General features: G+C 39.6%; 1 protein-coding gene and 1 long non-coding RNA gene across 2 annotated transcripts in view; one reads left to right on the forward strand and one right to left on the reverse strand.

Moving 5' to 3' along the window:
• LOC146319247 (uncharacterized) overlaps positions 1 to 14,321 on the forward strand; it is an 83,292-nt gene that overhangs the window by 37,307 nt on the left and 31,664 nt on the right. The gene's annotated exons all lie outside the window — the stretch shown is intronic.
• stk32a (serine/threonine kinase 32A) overlaps positions 1 to 14,321 on the reverse strand; it is an 89,109-nt gene that overhangs the window by 33,808 nt on the left and 40,980 nt on the right. The window contains exon 6 of the mRNA XM_084729835.1: positions 2,252 to 2,289. Coding sequence (XP_084585961.1) covers positions 2,252 to 2,289 — 38 coding nt within the window. The remainder of the gene's footprint in view (positions 1 to 2,251; positions 2,290 to 14,321) is intronic.

Genomic DNA, 14,321 nt, shown 5'->3' on the forward strand with positions numbered 1-14,321 from the left:
TGTCAAAAAAAGGCATACTAACATTTATTTACACAAGTGTATATTTAACAATAGTACAGATTTTTGGTATGTAGTGCATATTATGTGATTTCGGACACAGCGTATGTCTTGGCCAGGCACAGTACCTTCCTGGAGTGTTGACATCATTGTGAGGTTTCCAGGCAACCAGTGGAGACGCCTTTAATTAACTGTTAACATGAATGAAACTATTTCTTGTTCAACATGACAATACTTTAGTGCATGAAGCCTGGTCCATAAAGAAATTATTTTCCCAGTATTGTATGGAAGAACTTGAATGGTCGGCATGAAGTCCTGACCTCAGCCTTATTCAACACGTGTGGGATGAACTGGAACGCCAACTGTGAGCCAGGCCTTATCACCTGGTCGACTGCATTAATGCTTCTAGTTAAATGGGAGCAAATCCCTGCAGCATATTAGAGCCTGTGATTTTGTCCCGCCATGGAGTGAACATGTGTATGCTGTGCCATCATGTCTATCTTAGGATGTGTGCGTTTCTCTAGGATGGATCAGAACATAAAGTACTTTATTATTCATCTTGATTAACATATTGATGAAGAAATTTATAGTCTGTCCTCACGAGGACTTGATTTATAATTGTTCCCCTCCCTCTGCGGCACACACACACACTCACACACGCACTGCTCTCTTTTGTTATTGTATGTGCGTGCATGCGTGTGTCTGTTTGTGAGAAACTGACACTGACACTGAAGCCTATGATGAAACTTAATCAATCATTCAGAGCAAGAATTTTCCTCAGAGAGAAGAGACATGATGAATAACACCCTGTCCTCCACACTCCTATCATATCCGCGTCTTATTTCAACCCACAATTTGCCATGTAAATGTCACAGTGCTTCATCCAACACCAGACTAATATATCAGAGTGGACAGAAAATAAAAATGCACAAGTGAACCCCTTCTCTGTCTTGCATTTGTTAAAATTAGGTATGAGGTATTTTCTGTCTGTATGCTGCAAGGCCTATCGGCAAAGACTGTGAGACATGCCTCCGAGCCTTTCAAGTCCTTTGATCTGTGCAGAAGTGATCCCAGAGGTTGGAGGTTGGGTAAAATCCTTAGTCAGAAGCAGTTAAGTCTTGAATTTGGGACGCAAAGTCAAATCAGGTCACCATGTGAGTCAGTTCTTATTACCATGTGTAAACAATCACAAAACCTAATAAAAATCCAGTGGTGGAATGTAACTAAGTACATTGACTCAAATACTGTACTTCTTCTTTGTACTTCTACTCCACTACATTTGTAGTTATTGGTTAATTTTTCAGATTAGTTTTTCATACCCTTCCTATCCAGTGACAAGCATGTATCTCCAAAGGTGGTGATGAATTATGTGTTTGAATAAACTAAATTTCACTCTCTCCAAACCAACCAAAATCCATTTGCAAAAACAGTGATTTCACTTTGCAGAACATGGGAGTTGCTGGTGTACCACTGCCTCTTTCTGTTTGGTTGTTTGTGTTATTGTGTGACTTTGGTGTTTTAAAAAGATATTCCAGATTCACTGAGGTCACACAATAATACAAACTAACTAACATGTTGAGGTAACAGTAAACTCCCTTGTTTTCCAAGCTAATATGATTTTACCCATGAAGTTTGGTCCGGTTTTTGGGAAATGTGGTTTGGTTTCGGTTGGAGAAAACAATATTACCTTGTATAAAGGCAATTTTCCAGCTGTCTGACAACAAAGTAAAGCTGAGAAAATCAAAAAATGTAGTGTTCAGTTAAACTGATCATGATTTTTTTCTTTTAGGTCGACCTCTTTTCTTGCTAAAATACGTTTTGTTCCTGACCCTGTCCACAGCAGGTCATTGCTTAGCTTTCTTGCTGGTACTCTTGTACTTCACACAACCCCGCTTCAGATAATCCAAACTATCCCTTTAAACATCTACAGCAGTAAAATGCACCATACACATCAATGCAGCCATGATATTAATCTAAAAACATATATAATAATAAAACACTGACGGGACCATTTTACTGTAGGATGACTCCTTTTACTTTTGACCCTTGAAATACATTTTGCTGATAATACTTAATTACTTTTACTTAAGTTTTGAAAGCAGGATTTTTGGTTGTATTTGAGTATTTTCATTGTTACGTATTAGTACTTTTACTTAAGTAAAGGATCTGACACTGATACCGCTGATCAAATCTTATTGTACAGTGAGTGGACTTCACCCACTCATATCCGTATGATTTAGAGACAGGATCTTACCATGTTCATCAAGGAGTATGTTGTCAGGTTTGATGTCCCTGGAAGAGAAAACACAAACACAGTACACTGGGATTAGAACATGTTTTTATGTAAATGTGTCTATGTGAGTAAAATCAGGATGAGACTGTATTTGCATGTAAATTTCTGCAAATTTCTGCAGTATTGTTTGGAGAACAAGAAGTAGCAGGATTTACAAAATCTGGCTTTAAGGAGAATATAGTCAGAATCTTTGGACAACAATTGCACAATAGCACATTGATAATAGACAGCTTGCCTACGCTGGCCTTCACTCTGCTCTCTTCAGTTCACTGAAACTCTAACTCACTTCTTTTCACATTGTTTCACATGACTCAGTGCCAAGTATTTACTATGAGGCTGCATCACAATGCTGTGTCTGTGGGTGTGAAATAATAAGATTGGTTATCTGTTGAACAACCAGCTTACAAAATGAGTGTGACGCTGGACCCCCCCCACCACAGTTAAAGTAAGAGGTAGGAGATGCTGATTCATAACTCACAGAAGTTGTTTTCTGAACACTTTGAATTGAACACTTTGAATGCACTGACAAAGAATCTGGTTAGTTGTTCAGCTATGAGAACTTTTTGGAAGGTTGTCTGTAACATCACACATCAGGCCTCAAACGTTTACTTAGATTAGACACGGATACAACTTTTGACTTTAAATTAGAGTGACCCTATCAGACATGTCAGAGCAATTATTTAACACAGCACCAAAATGTATCAAAATCAGACCAGCGGTGTCAGACTGAGATGGCACCTCTGGTTGTGGCTCTGTGAACATGAGTCACCCCAGTCTCCTCTCATCATCACACATTTCCCATGAGATACATCATCAAAAATGTGCTTTAAAGTAGTAATCTGCAAGATCCTTGAATTTGGTTTGTTTTTCTTTTATCATCTTCATTAATCAGCACACACTGCTTTTGTGTTTCAGCACCGCACATCCCAGTTTACCTCTAAATACGTCATTATGGGTGGTACTTTGATATCTTATTTACCGAATATGACGTTTGAGTTTTCTGTACGTGACGCTCTCCTCTTTTTTGTCCTGCCAATGAGGTTAAATTACTCGTAGGATCTTTATCTGCTTATTCTTGACAAAGCACTTATTCTATTGCGGAAGTAAAAGTAAAACTGTGCATAGATCATCAGATTGAAAAGCTTCCAGTATCGTAGGCTGAGTCACTATTGTGTTGAATCATTTCACTTCAGTGAATACCAAAAAATGGACATATAATATTCTAGATCAAAACTTCTAACAACGGCACTGCTGTGTACCAGGCGTGTGACAAAAACACATGAATATCTAATACTTTTTGCGGGGGAAGAAGGGACAGCAGGTTAAGCTGTGGGAGTAGCTCAGACACCTGAGAAGAGGAACAGGTGTAGGGTGAGGCTTTTACTCGCATAGTCGTGGCTTCTGCTTGTTTCTCATCATCCATTGTGTTTTCTGTTTTTCTTCCATTTTCAATGTTTTTCCGCACCTTCTTTTGTTCTTTATCTTTGACGCCACATAAATCCAAATGGTATCCAGAAGTAACACAAGTACTCCAAATTGTTGTGGAAGTTGAATCCTTTCTAAGAGGCAATAAACTACCAGTGCACTAGACAATGTATTGGATCTGGTGCACAGACTGAAGAGGTTTAAGAAACTGTATGTAGATTTTATGATGAAAATACATTGTATATATATACATATGCAGTACATTATACATAAAATCAGGTCATAAATTTCACAACAGCCATAACCACTGTGCCCCTTCAACTTGGCCTTATGACCCTAAAAGAATTTAAGCCCTGTGGCCGCAGTGGCCTTGATGCCCGGCCCGCACTGTCCCAGCTGATTTCACCATTTTCTGCTCTGCCTTGTACCTGTCAACATGGATTTTAGACACCAATGACTTTTGTTGGGATTCTGATCTGGTAAGATCGCACATATCACACACAATTTATTCTGATGTCTTTAATATAGACTGACCTCTGAATGTCCCTGTACCTCGGACTTTAGAAAAAAAAAAAGAGAATAAAAATAAAACCATCCTTAAGCCTTACGTGGTACAAAAAATAGCATATTATAGTTTGTTGTTTGTGTGTTGCCAAGCAAAATGATGTGTTTGTAAAGCCGTGGACTGTGGGGCTAACTGATTATGGCTAAAATATTAAATGAAGTTAATTAGTTAACTTAGGTTCAGGAGCAGGGTCACACCTCAACCACACCTCTAATCACCTGACAAGCCTACTTATACCTGGCCAACTCATCCAGCCCTGTTTGTCTCTCAACCCACCCACCCTTTCCCCTTTTCTTCATCATCTCTCCTTTTCCTTTCATCCCTTCTGATTCCATCAGTGCATATCTCTACCATGACTGACTTCCAGTGTCCCTGTTCTTAGCATTAACAAATTAGGAAAAAAAAGTTGAATAAAAATAAAATCATCCTTTACCCTAAAGTCATTATTTCCATGGACTTGTTTTATTTGATGGTCCTGCTGTCCTGCATTTGGCCTTTGTATCCTCAAAGAACGGACAAGTGGCCTTGCCCCTAAAATGACAAAATTTCACTCCTATATAAAAAATAGTACACAAGAAAAGCTATGCTTTTACCTTACTGTGTACAGTTTTTACAGGCTATAATTTTCTATCATTGCAATGTTATACTTTTATTAAAAAAATGCCATTAATTTTCTGTTCTTAGAAAACTGCTTATGGACACTCAGCTCTCAAGTCTTTTTAACCCAGAAAATGAGCCCTTAGTCTGTCTGTTTCTATATTTTTCCAGAAGAGGGGCACTTACCATTTTACATTTAGCTACTCATTTCTTTTTGTTGCTCTGATTACATGCATTTATTGATAAATGCTCTCCTTGCAGATTCACCCTTTCTTCTCATGAAAGTAAGGCACTAGGGATGCCCTATTAAATACTCTGCGATATACCATAGAAGGTGAATTAATAGAGCGGAGAATAAATTGTAATGACATGTTTTCAGAACGATTCAGACTGTGGATTCCCAACTTGTTACACAGTTGCATAAAGGCACCATTAACAATACCCAGGTCCCTGGTGACAATCAGCCACTTCAAAGAGCAGTTTTGGTGCCCAATGATGTCCCTCCTGGCCATTTATTTTAATTCAAAGCAACATTATTCTCCTCTTTCTTCTCATTTTCACTGATCTTTGTCTGTCCTTGACACTTTTCTCTTTCTTTCCTAACGTAACATTTTCAGACTTTTCCTATTAACATAAAGTGCTCTCACACACTGAAACATAGACTGACACGCATGCACAACCACACTCACTTAAAGTGTCAAAGGACAGCGTCTGAGTCTAGTAATTGCCATCCTTTCCTGAGAAACATGAGTGTTTTTTCACTAGTCCGTTTCTTGCTGCATGTGTGTAGCTGCAGACTCAAAGAGTAGAAGGGTACAGTGTGTTCTCAGCTCGTCTCTGTTCTCTCGTCTCTGGAACGTATCCCCACAGCTCTAAAAATGCTTTGAACTGGAGAGACGATATTCAATATTCAGCACCCTTCTCAAATGTTTCAGTTGTGCTTGATGATCAAATGCAGCATTCATTTGGAGAATTACCACACCCTGAAATTGACATCGACATTACAGTATGAAGACATTTGAGAAGTGCCTATTTTGTGTACATTAGGTGAAGTCGAGAGACTATTCCTAAGCATTCTCAAGTGTGTGTTTTTAATGGGAAACTCAAGTCCATCTTTTGAACTGCAGACTGTACTTCCACATTTCAGCCTGCCTCTCGTGGAGGCGGGAGAGAGGCAGCTCCTCTGCACTCCAAAATCCAAACGTGATGTCCAAAATCAGCTGGCTAGCACAACCATTAGAAGACTATGGTAGAAAGAAATGTTCCTGAAGATATGGAAGGAAACGATTTTGATAGTGTAATGATGCTGGAATCAGTCGTTTGGCTACTTTTATTAGCCTGAATACAGTATGGAGGAGGAAGAAGCCGCCACAGATGAGAGTCCTTAAACTTGACTTATGATGAGACTTGCAGGTGATTTCAGTAAGTGATTCCTGACCAAGCCAAACCATTTGACCAAGTAGGATGACCTGGAGATTTGGTTTGTTGGAAGAAAATAATGCATCATGCAGATTTTTAGGTAACAAAATGGGCAATAATAACAGCAATAGGAAACAAAGGGCACTGGGACATTCATGTGTTTTGTTGAATCAGTACAGTATTGAGAATGTGACAGACACAAATCATCTTTGTGGAAATCTTCACTGACAGCCAACTCACTGTGCATCCTCAGTATTAGACAGCGAATGTCTCCTCTAATTGAGTCTACTGCCCTGTAGGAGCACAGCAGTATTTAGCATATCAAAGGCCATGCCGACCTGCGTATTGTGTGTGCTTGTGTGTGCACATGTGTGTTTCTGCGGCACAGTCTCGCTCAACAACCTGTAGCACGGAGCTCAGCTCGTGGGTGTTTGGCGGATTGAATGGTGTGGGCCCAGCTGGAGGTGAGAAAGGTCGACCATGTAACCCTTAATTAGCTGACATTTGCCTCAAAGGCTGGCGCTAGGGGAGAGAGGAGGGGCATGTGTCGCTGCTAAAAAAGCAGACTGTAAGTGAGAACAAGTGCGCCTCTTTTGTAGCTAAAGGCCACACTGCCATTGTGAAACCACAGGACAAGGAGGGGCTGAGACAACTGACTCGAGAGATAAAGCAGCGCAGCAAGGCTCATTAGGAGATAGCACGTGGTAAAATCCAAGCTGCTGAGTTGGAGGTGATGATGTTGACCATGACTGACTCATTCCACCGACAGTGGAGATTAAAGAGCAACTTAACAGCTGTTTAAGCTTGAAAATGCTGCCTTTACATTTTCAAAAACTGTCATGGTCTGGAGCCATATACTGGTTTGATACTCTAGCAAACATTAGCAAGGGTGCAGCAGATTCAGCTGCAGCAATGATACTGTTGTTCAACACTGTAAACTTCTTCTTTTAGCCATTTCTGACTCATACGTGGCTGGTAAAGTGAACAGAAAGTACAAAATGGCAGAATAATACTGCTGGATGACACATTATGTAAAGTTAACAGCATTACACGTGTTGATAATCCTGATATATTGTGCTTGGGTGCTGACAGAAAGCTGCAGGAGGAGGACAGGTCGCTTGGTGCTTCACTTCCAGCACTCGTGTGGAGCAGCTGTCCAGCTGATATGCAAATTGAAGCATTTTCATTATTGATTATGTTGATGAATTGCCCTGGCTCAAAAATTAGATTTAGTGTTGAGTTACCCTTCACAGGAAAATTCTGTTTTATTTTAACCCTGGCATAAATGTTTCCATAAATGTGGTTATTGTGGCTGTATGGCTTCTGCTAACTTTGCACTTGTCACCGCCATTGTAAAGATTCTCGGAAATGAGGATTAGTGCAAAACGATGTATATCAGGAGAAGCTGCTCAAGCCTCCTATAGCTGTTTAACTAATAACTTCTAAATAACTTTTTTTTACATGAATCATTTGACCTGTCTCTGAGTCTGACCAAAATTAAAACAAATAAAAAAGCTGCCACAATGGCTGTTTGCATACTGATGTTGAATAATTAGTTCCGGGTAAAAACAAATATACAAAAAGTAAAAAAAATAAAATAAAATAAATAAATAACATGACACCTCGGAATAACTTGCCAGTCAACTTGCAGAGCAATTAGCCACAATTATTTCTATTTTCAAGTGGTAGCTGGATGTTTCGAGACGCAAAATAATGACATTTAAACAAAACAGAACAAATGATAGAATAGTCTCAGACACCCTTAATGGGCTCAGTCCTGTATAAATAGTGATTTTGCATTAAAATTATCAATAATTTATAAACCTCAGAGACTTATGAAGTTTATTCTTACAGTCACAACCAATACTCTCGGTTTCTCAGTTGCATTCAGTTTAATAATCCTTGAATTAATTTTCTTTTTTCTTTTCATAGAAGCTGACATAAAAGAATTACTCTGCAATTACAAACTTAAGTCTTTCTATCAAAAACAAAGTCATCATGTAAAGTAGGTCAGACGGCTCTGTAATGATGATGTCTGGGGGAAAGCACAGTGCTAACATTTCACAGGATATTTTATTTTCCTTGACTTAGATGGAGACTTTAGTGTTTGCTCTGTATTACTGCAGCAACAGAAGGGCTGTAATTTTGATTATAGTTAGTAAAACATTTGAAACCTGTTCAGCATTCTGTCATTGATGCATTTTCCCATTGATAATGCACACTCTGAGTTGTCACCTGTATATCTGTATTTTTCCTTTGTTTGTTAGCCTGTGTAACCACTATGCAGCATCTATTAGTGCTGAGAAACAGATGGGTCTATTACAGCCTCTGTCACACCAGTGCTGTGTGAGGAGGGGACCGCTTGGCTAGGTGACACCTCAACCATCTGCAAGCGTTTACCACTTTGAACAGGATGCTTTCAGAGATGGCACAACAAAAAGGCTCATGAGATGAAAGAGTTACACTCTTCTATCAGATAAAATGTCAGGGAAAAAAAAAAATTATGTTGGGAAATACTTGAATAAGTAAACTTGTAGGAGTGTGTGACTGTGTGGGTGCCTTGATTTGGACAAAGTGTATGACTTCAGCTTCTGAAACCAGATCCTGCACTGCAATTTGTAATCATCAGTCATTCTTAGTCACTGCAGTAGTACATGAAATTGTGGCTCTTTTAGGTGAACATATTACTGTCTGATTCTCTGATTTTTCTTTTTCACCTGTCAGTAAAAGGTGAAGAAAACGTTATGATAATTGAAAGCGCTTTACATATGAATTGACAGCTGTGTATGAATCACTTGAATCCAAAAAAATTGAAGAGTAAAAGAGAGACAAGGAGATATGAAGTAGATGTAGAAAAGGTATGGAGAGGTGGAGAGAGTGGAAAAGGAAAGGAACAGATGGACTGAGAAAAATAGTTTGTGACGTACAGACAGGACTGAGAGAGGGGAGGTGAACTGAGCCAGTAAGTCAGACAGCTATACATTTATCTCATTAGAGAGATCAGGAGAAAAGGAGAGGTGACAGTTTGAGAGAAAAGAATATGTATAGTACTGATAAACTGAGAAAATTAAGTGGAGACCCAATGAGCCTATTTGGATGGGAAAGAGAAAGAGGGGAGGAGATGAATAGAGCTATAGGTAAATTAAGAGAGAGGCGTACAGCATAGGAGGCATACATAGGAGTACAAAGAGCAAACTGAGCAGGTAGGGTAAAGGAATAGAGTGAGCGATAGAAAAAGAGAAGAATGGAGGCAAATATTTGGGGCTCCTTTGTGAGATGAGAGTGAGACGAAGAGAGCTCAGTGCAAGCCGATCCCCTTGGCTTTTCTCTCGGTTGACTGACCCTACAAGCTATTACCAGGATCTAATGGCCTCATTACAGCCTGCTATCAGAGGCAGAGGGGTAACTTAACCCTGTACCTGGTCATATGATACTGCACTGATACTGGAGTGGGCCAACACACCTGAGAACAGAGGCTTATACTCACACACACACACTCACACACACAGATACACACACACACACTTGGCAGCTTGATCATTCTAGTCATGCCTGCATTGGTTCTCACACATGTGTAACAGCCCTCGTAGGAGTCCTCAATGATTACCTGTACCAGCTCATCGACCCCCTTCCTCTCAAGCACTTCCAAAATGGGTGTAAGCCAAAGTATCGAAGGCCTGAAGGCCTGCGCAAAGTCAAGGAACACCACAATAAGTTGCTTTTTTTCTCTCCTCTCTTCGCTCTAACCCTTGTTCAGGGTTACAGTGGCCTCCTGTATTCCCAAAGTTCTGAGCAACCAGGGCATTTAATAACGATAACCTTTCATCTGTGTCAGGAGCATCAGCACCTTTTAGGAATTCATTTCTAGCTTTAATTTGCCTGGCTTTCTCAAAGGTAGTGACCAGTTTTGGGCAAGTTACATGGAATGTGTAATAAGTTACTTTTTACTAAAGTAATAATATTACTTTGCTTATTACTTAGTATCAAAAGTAATTTGTCATCTTACTTGTTACTATAATACTTTTGTTCCTTGTTGGTGGCCTTGTTGAGCTCCAAAGTCAAACTGCTGATCCAGTAAACTGTTAACAACCAAAAAGTTTTTGTTGTCCAGATGTTGGCTGTGATAGAAATAAAGCTGAGTTTGCCCTTCAAATAATATTCTATCACTGCATGTTCTTTATCACGAACAAACAAACAAACTCAAAATAATAACAGTAATTCCACCTATAGAAAGTATGCCTCTCTCACTCTCTCTTATTCTCCATCCTCCCTTCACCTCTTTTGCATGTATTCGTTGGTCCTTGGTCAAACAGTAGCTCAGTGACTTAATTGACTAAATTTCTGTTACTGTATTGTAATCCTTCACACTACTTGTTACTGGAAAAGTAATAATTATATATTCAATTATATATTCCTCAGTGTTGCCCAACACTTCTAATGACCTTAGAGGTGGAGTGCATTGGGCTCGCTCTGACCTTGCTTACCCCACCTAGGTTGGTCAAATGGCTCTGTGAAGGTTTTTACAGACTGACCCACCAGGTGTAGCCAGCCTCTGGGCTGGCTAGACATCTGGCGGTGCATCAAAGCATAGTTCGTCGCAGCGGCCAACAACCTTGGATTGGTGGGCGTCTCATCCACACACGGTATAAGGCAGATCTTCTGGTCCACACCATTGACGAAATGTATAATATTATAAAGGGTGAACGCTACAGGGCATATGATGTCACTGGCTACAGTAAGTACAAGGCAAGGACCAAGATGAGCTCCTAGGTGCTCCCATCACCTTGGAGGTATTCTCTGATCCATCTTCTGCTCTGCATTTTAATCTTGAGGGGCTAGGTAACACAGCTGAGCTGCCACCTGCTCCTTGCTTCTTCTTCTAACTACAAAAGAGACCAAATATAGTGCCGCAACATGATGGCAAGAGGGAGGGTGTGCAGACTGCCATTAGATTCTTGTACGGCCACTCCTCAAACCATGTCATCCGGGGTTATCATCACCCTCCTCAGGATTACAGCCTGGTTGGTCAGACCGGAACATGTCCATGAACACACGCATCATAGCCAAGGGACGTGCTTTATTCACTTTCTCCTCCCATACTGCTGGAGAGAGTGAGACAGGAGCGACTGATGTTCATTCTTGTAGCACCAGGGCACCACTCAGCCGCTCCGTGGCCATCCATAGTTGTTTGCCAGATGAAGAGGCAGCAAGGACCCTCCTTATATCCTGTGTGACAACCATATCTGTAGCTATTCTGATTGACCAGCTACATACATGGAAATTTCCAGTGGGTGAATATCAGAGTCCAGTACAGGGCTCTGCTTGTGATTATAGTACTATGGCTACAATACTGTGACCATCATTATAGTTCTACAATTAAAGAATAAGTTCACATTTTGTCAAATATGTCTTAAAACAGGACTTGCATATTCATATGCACATTGAAAAAGAAACATAATCAGCATGAAAAAAATACAACGATTTGAAAAACACTTAAACCCTTGGACTTGAGTACCTGTGCAATTACACCTCATGCCAGTTTATCATCTGAAAAAACAACAAAATGAGTGCTACTAGAAGTTTTGCCTTTCTAACAACCTTGCTGGTGATTTGAACTGTTTTGTTGTTAATCCTGTCCAATTTTTCTCTCTCCCTTGAAAATAATCCTGCCAAGTCCTGTCCATTCCAACAGCATTTCACTTAAGCTGTCTCTGGCTGTGTGTTCAGCAACTGCAGCCTGAAATATAAGTTTCTGATGCGGTTCTAGAGTACTGATGCATCAAAGGCATGAAAAGCCCTATGTAATTCTGTGATACGCACATACAAGCACATACATTAACACAGAGACACACACCAACACACCCACACACGCATAACAAAAGCAAGCCAGAGACCATCTTGTGGTGGAATCACACAAGCTGCACCACCCATCAACATGTAAGTGTTCTTACCCTTGAGTGCTCATTTGACATTACTACATTATTTCCTGACTACTCAGTATGTTCATGGATCAGAGCTTGCAATGATTGATTGATTATTGACTCTCTAATTTATTTCCAATTATTTTGATAATCAGTAAATCAGTCTGAGACATTTTTTAATTAAAAAAAAAAGCCCAAATCCTGATTCCTGGTTCTCGAATGTATATATTTTCTAGTTTTCTTTACTCCTCTAAACTCTCTAATTAAACTGATTATCTTTGAGCTGTGGACAAAACAAGACATTTGAGGATGTCATCCTGGCCTTTAAGAAACAGTGATCAACATTTTTCACAATTTTCTGACATTTTATGGACCAAGCAACTTCTTGATTAACTGAGAAAATAATCAACATTTTAACCGATAATTAAATAATCATTAGTTGCAGCCCTAATCATCTCCTCAGTGATAAGCAATGTATCTTTCTCATACACAAGCTGGAGTGAAAGGAGTGTTTGTCTGTCTCATTTAACTTCAGCTGCCTCCGTGCAAGATACTGAAAGGAACAACAACAGTGATACTAAGCTAGCTGCTGTGACATTTGCAGAATAGCCATCTGTGATGTGTTCACGGACCTCACCACCAGCTCTGTCCTCCTGATAACAGTCCCCTATTAACCAAACTTCCATTTATGGGAGGTTTTTTTGGGGGGGCTAAATTGGTATATCACAGCTTTCTAACTGTTGCTCCACAGGTGGTCACCCACCCTCAATGCAGTTTCATGAGGACAGATTGGAACAGACCGGATGGACAGGACACTGAGTTTGGGTTATTCTGTGCAGTTCTGCATGTCCCTCCTCCAGTGGTGTGAAAGAAGTAAACCTGTCCTCCCAGGAGAAGATAGATGTTTTTTTCCCACAGACATCTGATACTTGTTACAGAAAAAGGCAGGGTTTGTTTCAGACCCGTTCTTGATTTTCACATCCTGAACTGGTACATCGGCTGCAAGATGTTGCATGTCAGCTATCAAGGGGTTACTGGAACTAGTTCAGCTGTTAACCTAGAGGATGTGTTCTTTCATGTTGTGGTGACACAAAAGCACAGGACATTTCTGTGCTTTGCTTTTCAGGGGATAGTCTACAAATACAACCGTGACCTTTGGGCTACCCCCTCGATCAAAATACACATGTCGTGGTAGTAAGTGCTCCTGGGGGACATTTAAGAAATATAAGTAGATATCATCTGATAATAGTGACAAATAATGAATAACATCTGATAACAAAAAAACTAAGACACATTCTGTCTGTCTACAGATTAGCCCAGTTGTTGTCAGTTGCAGCACACCCAGATCCTTTTTTGCCCTAGTTAAATGTAGGGACGGGAGTTTTTTTTCTATGCACTTGCCAATATTATATGTGAATGGTAGTACAGAAACAGTAGTTTTTTTCAGTAGCAGTTTGAAGTTATAGAGATTACAAATTTTACCAGTGATTTAATGCCAGCTTTTGATATTTAGCATTAGGTCTGCAATGATCATTTTCATTATCAATTAATCTGCAGATTGTTTTCTGTATTAACTGAATACTTATTTAGTCTACTTAATGCTTGTAAAAGTGAGAAATCACATCTTCTTCACATTAATTTTTTGGTCGGAGCAACGTGCCAAACCCTCCTCAATAAACCCTTCAGAGTCACAGCAAATATAATGTTTGAATGCCACTAAATTCTTGGCAATTGTGCTTAATAACGAATATAACAGTTAATTGATTATCAAAATAGTAACAGATTAATACTCTACTGAACAACTATTCGATTAATCAACTAATTATTTAAGCTCTATTAATCACTTTTGATGCTCTATACTACAGACACAATTCAGATTGTACCAAAAGTATAAAAGTATTGAAGCTCGATACCCTGCTCCAGTTACATCATGTCTGACACTCTTCAGTTTCTTTGGCTTTGGGCAAAATAAAAAAAAATGGATGGATTGTTCTCAGCCATATAAATCTATATCTTTAATTTAGTATTTTTCCACTTTGATTCAATTTATAAAAAAATCTGTAGCTGCTTCAGTGAAATTGGTGTTACTGGTTTTCTTGGGCTA

Source organism: Lutjanus erythropterus, chromosome 11, assembly GCF_056507025.1.
Source record: "Lutjanus erythropterus isolate fLutEry1 chromosome 11, fLutEry1.hap2, whole genome shotgun sequence".
NCBI lineage: Eukaryota > Metazoa > Chordata > Actinopteri > Lutjaniformes > Lutjanidae > Lutjanus > Lutjanus erythropterus.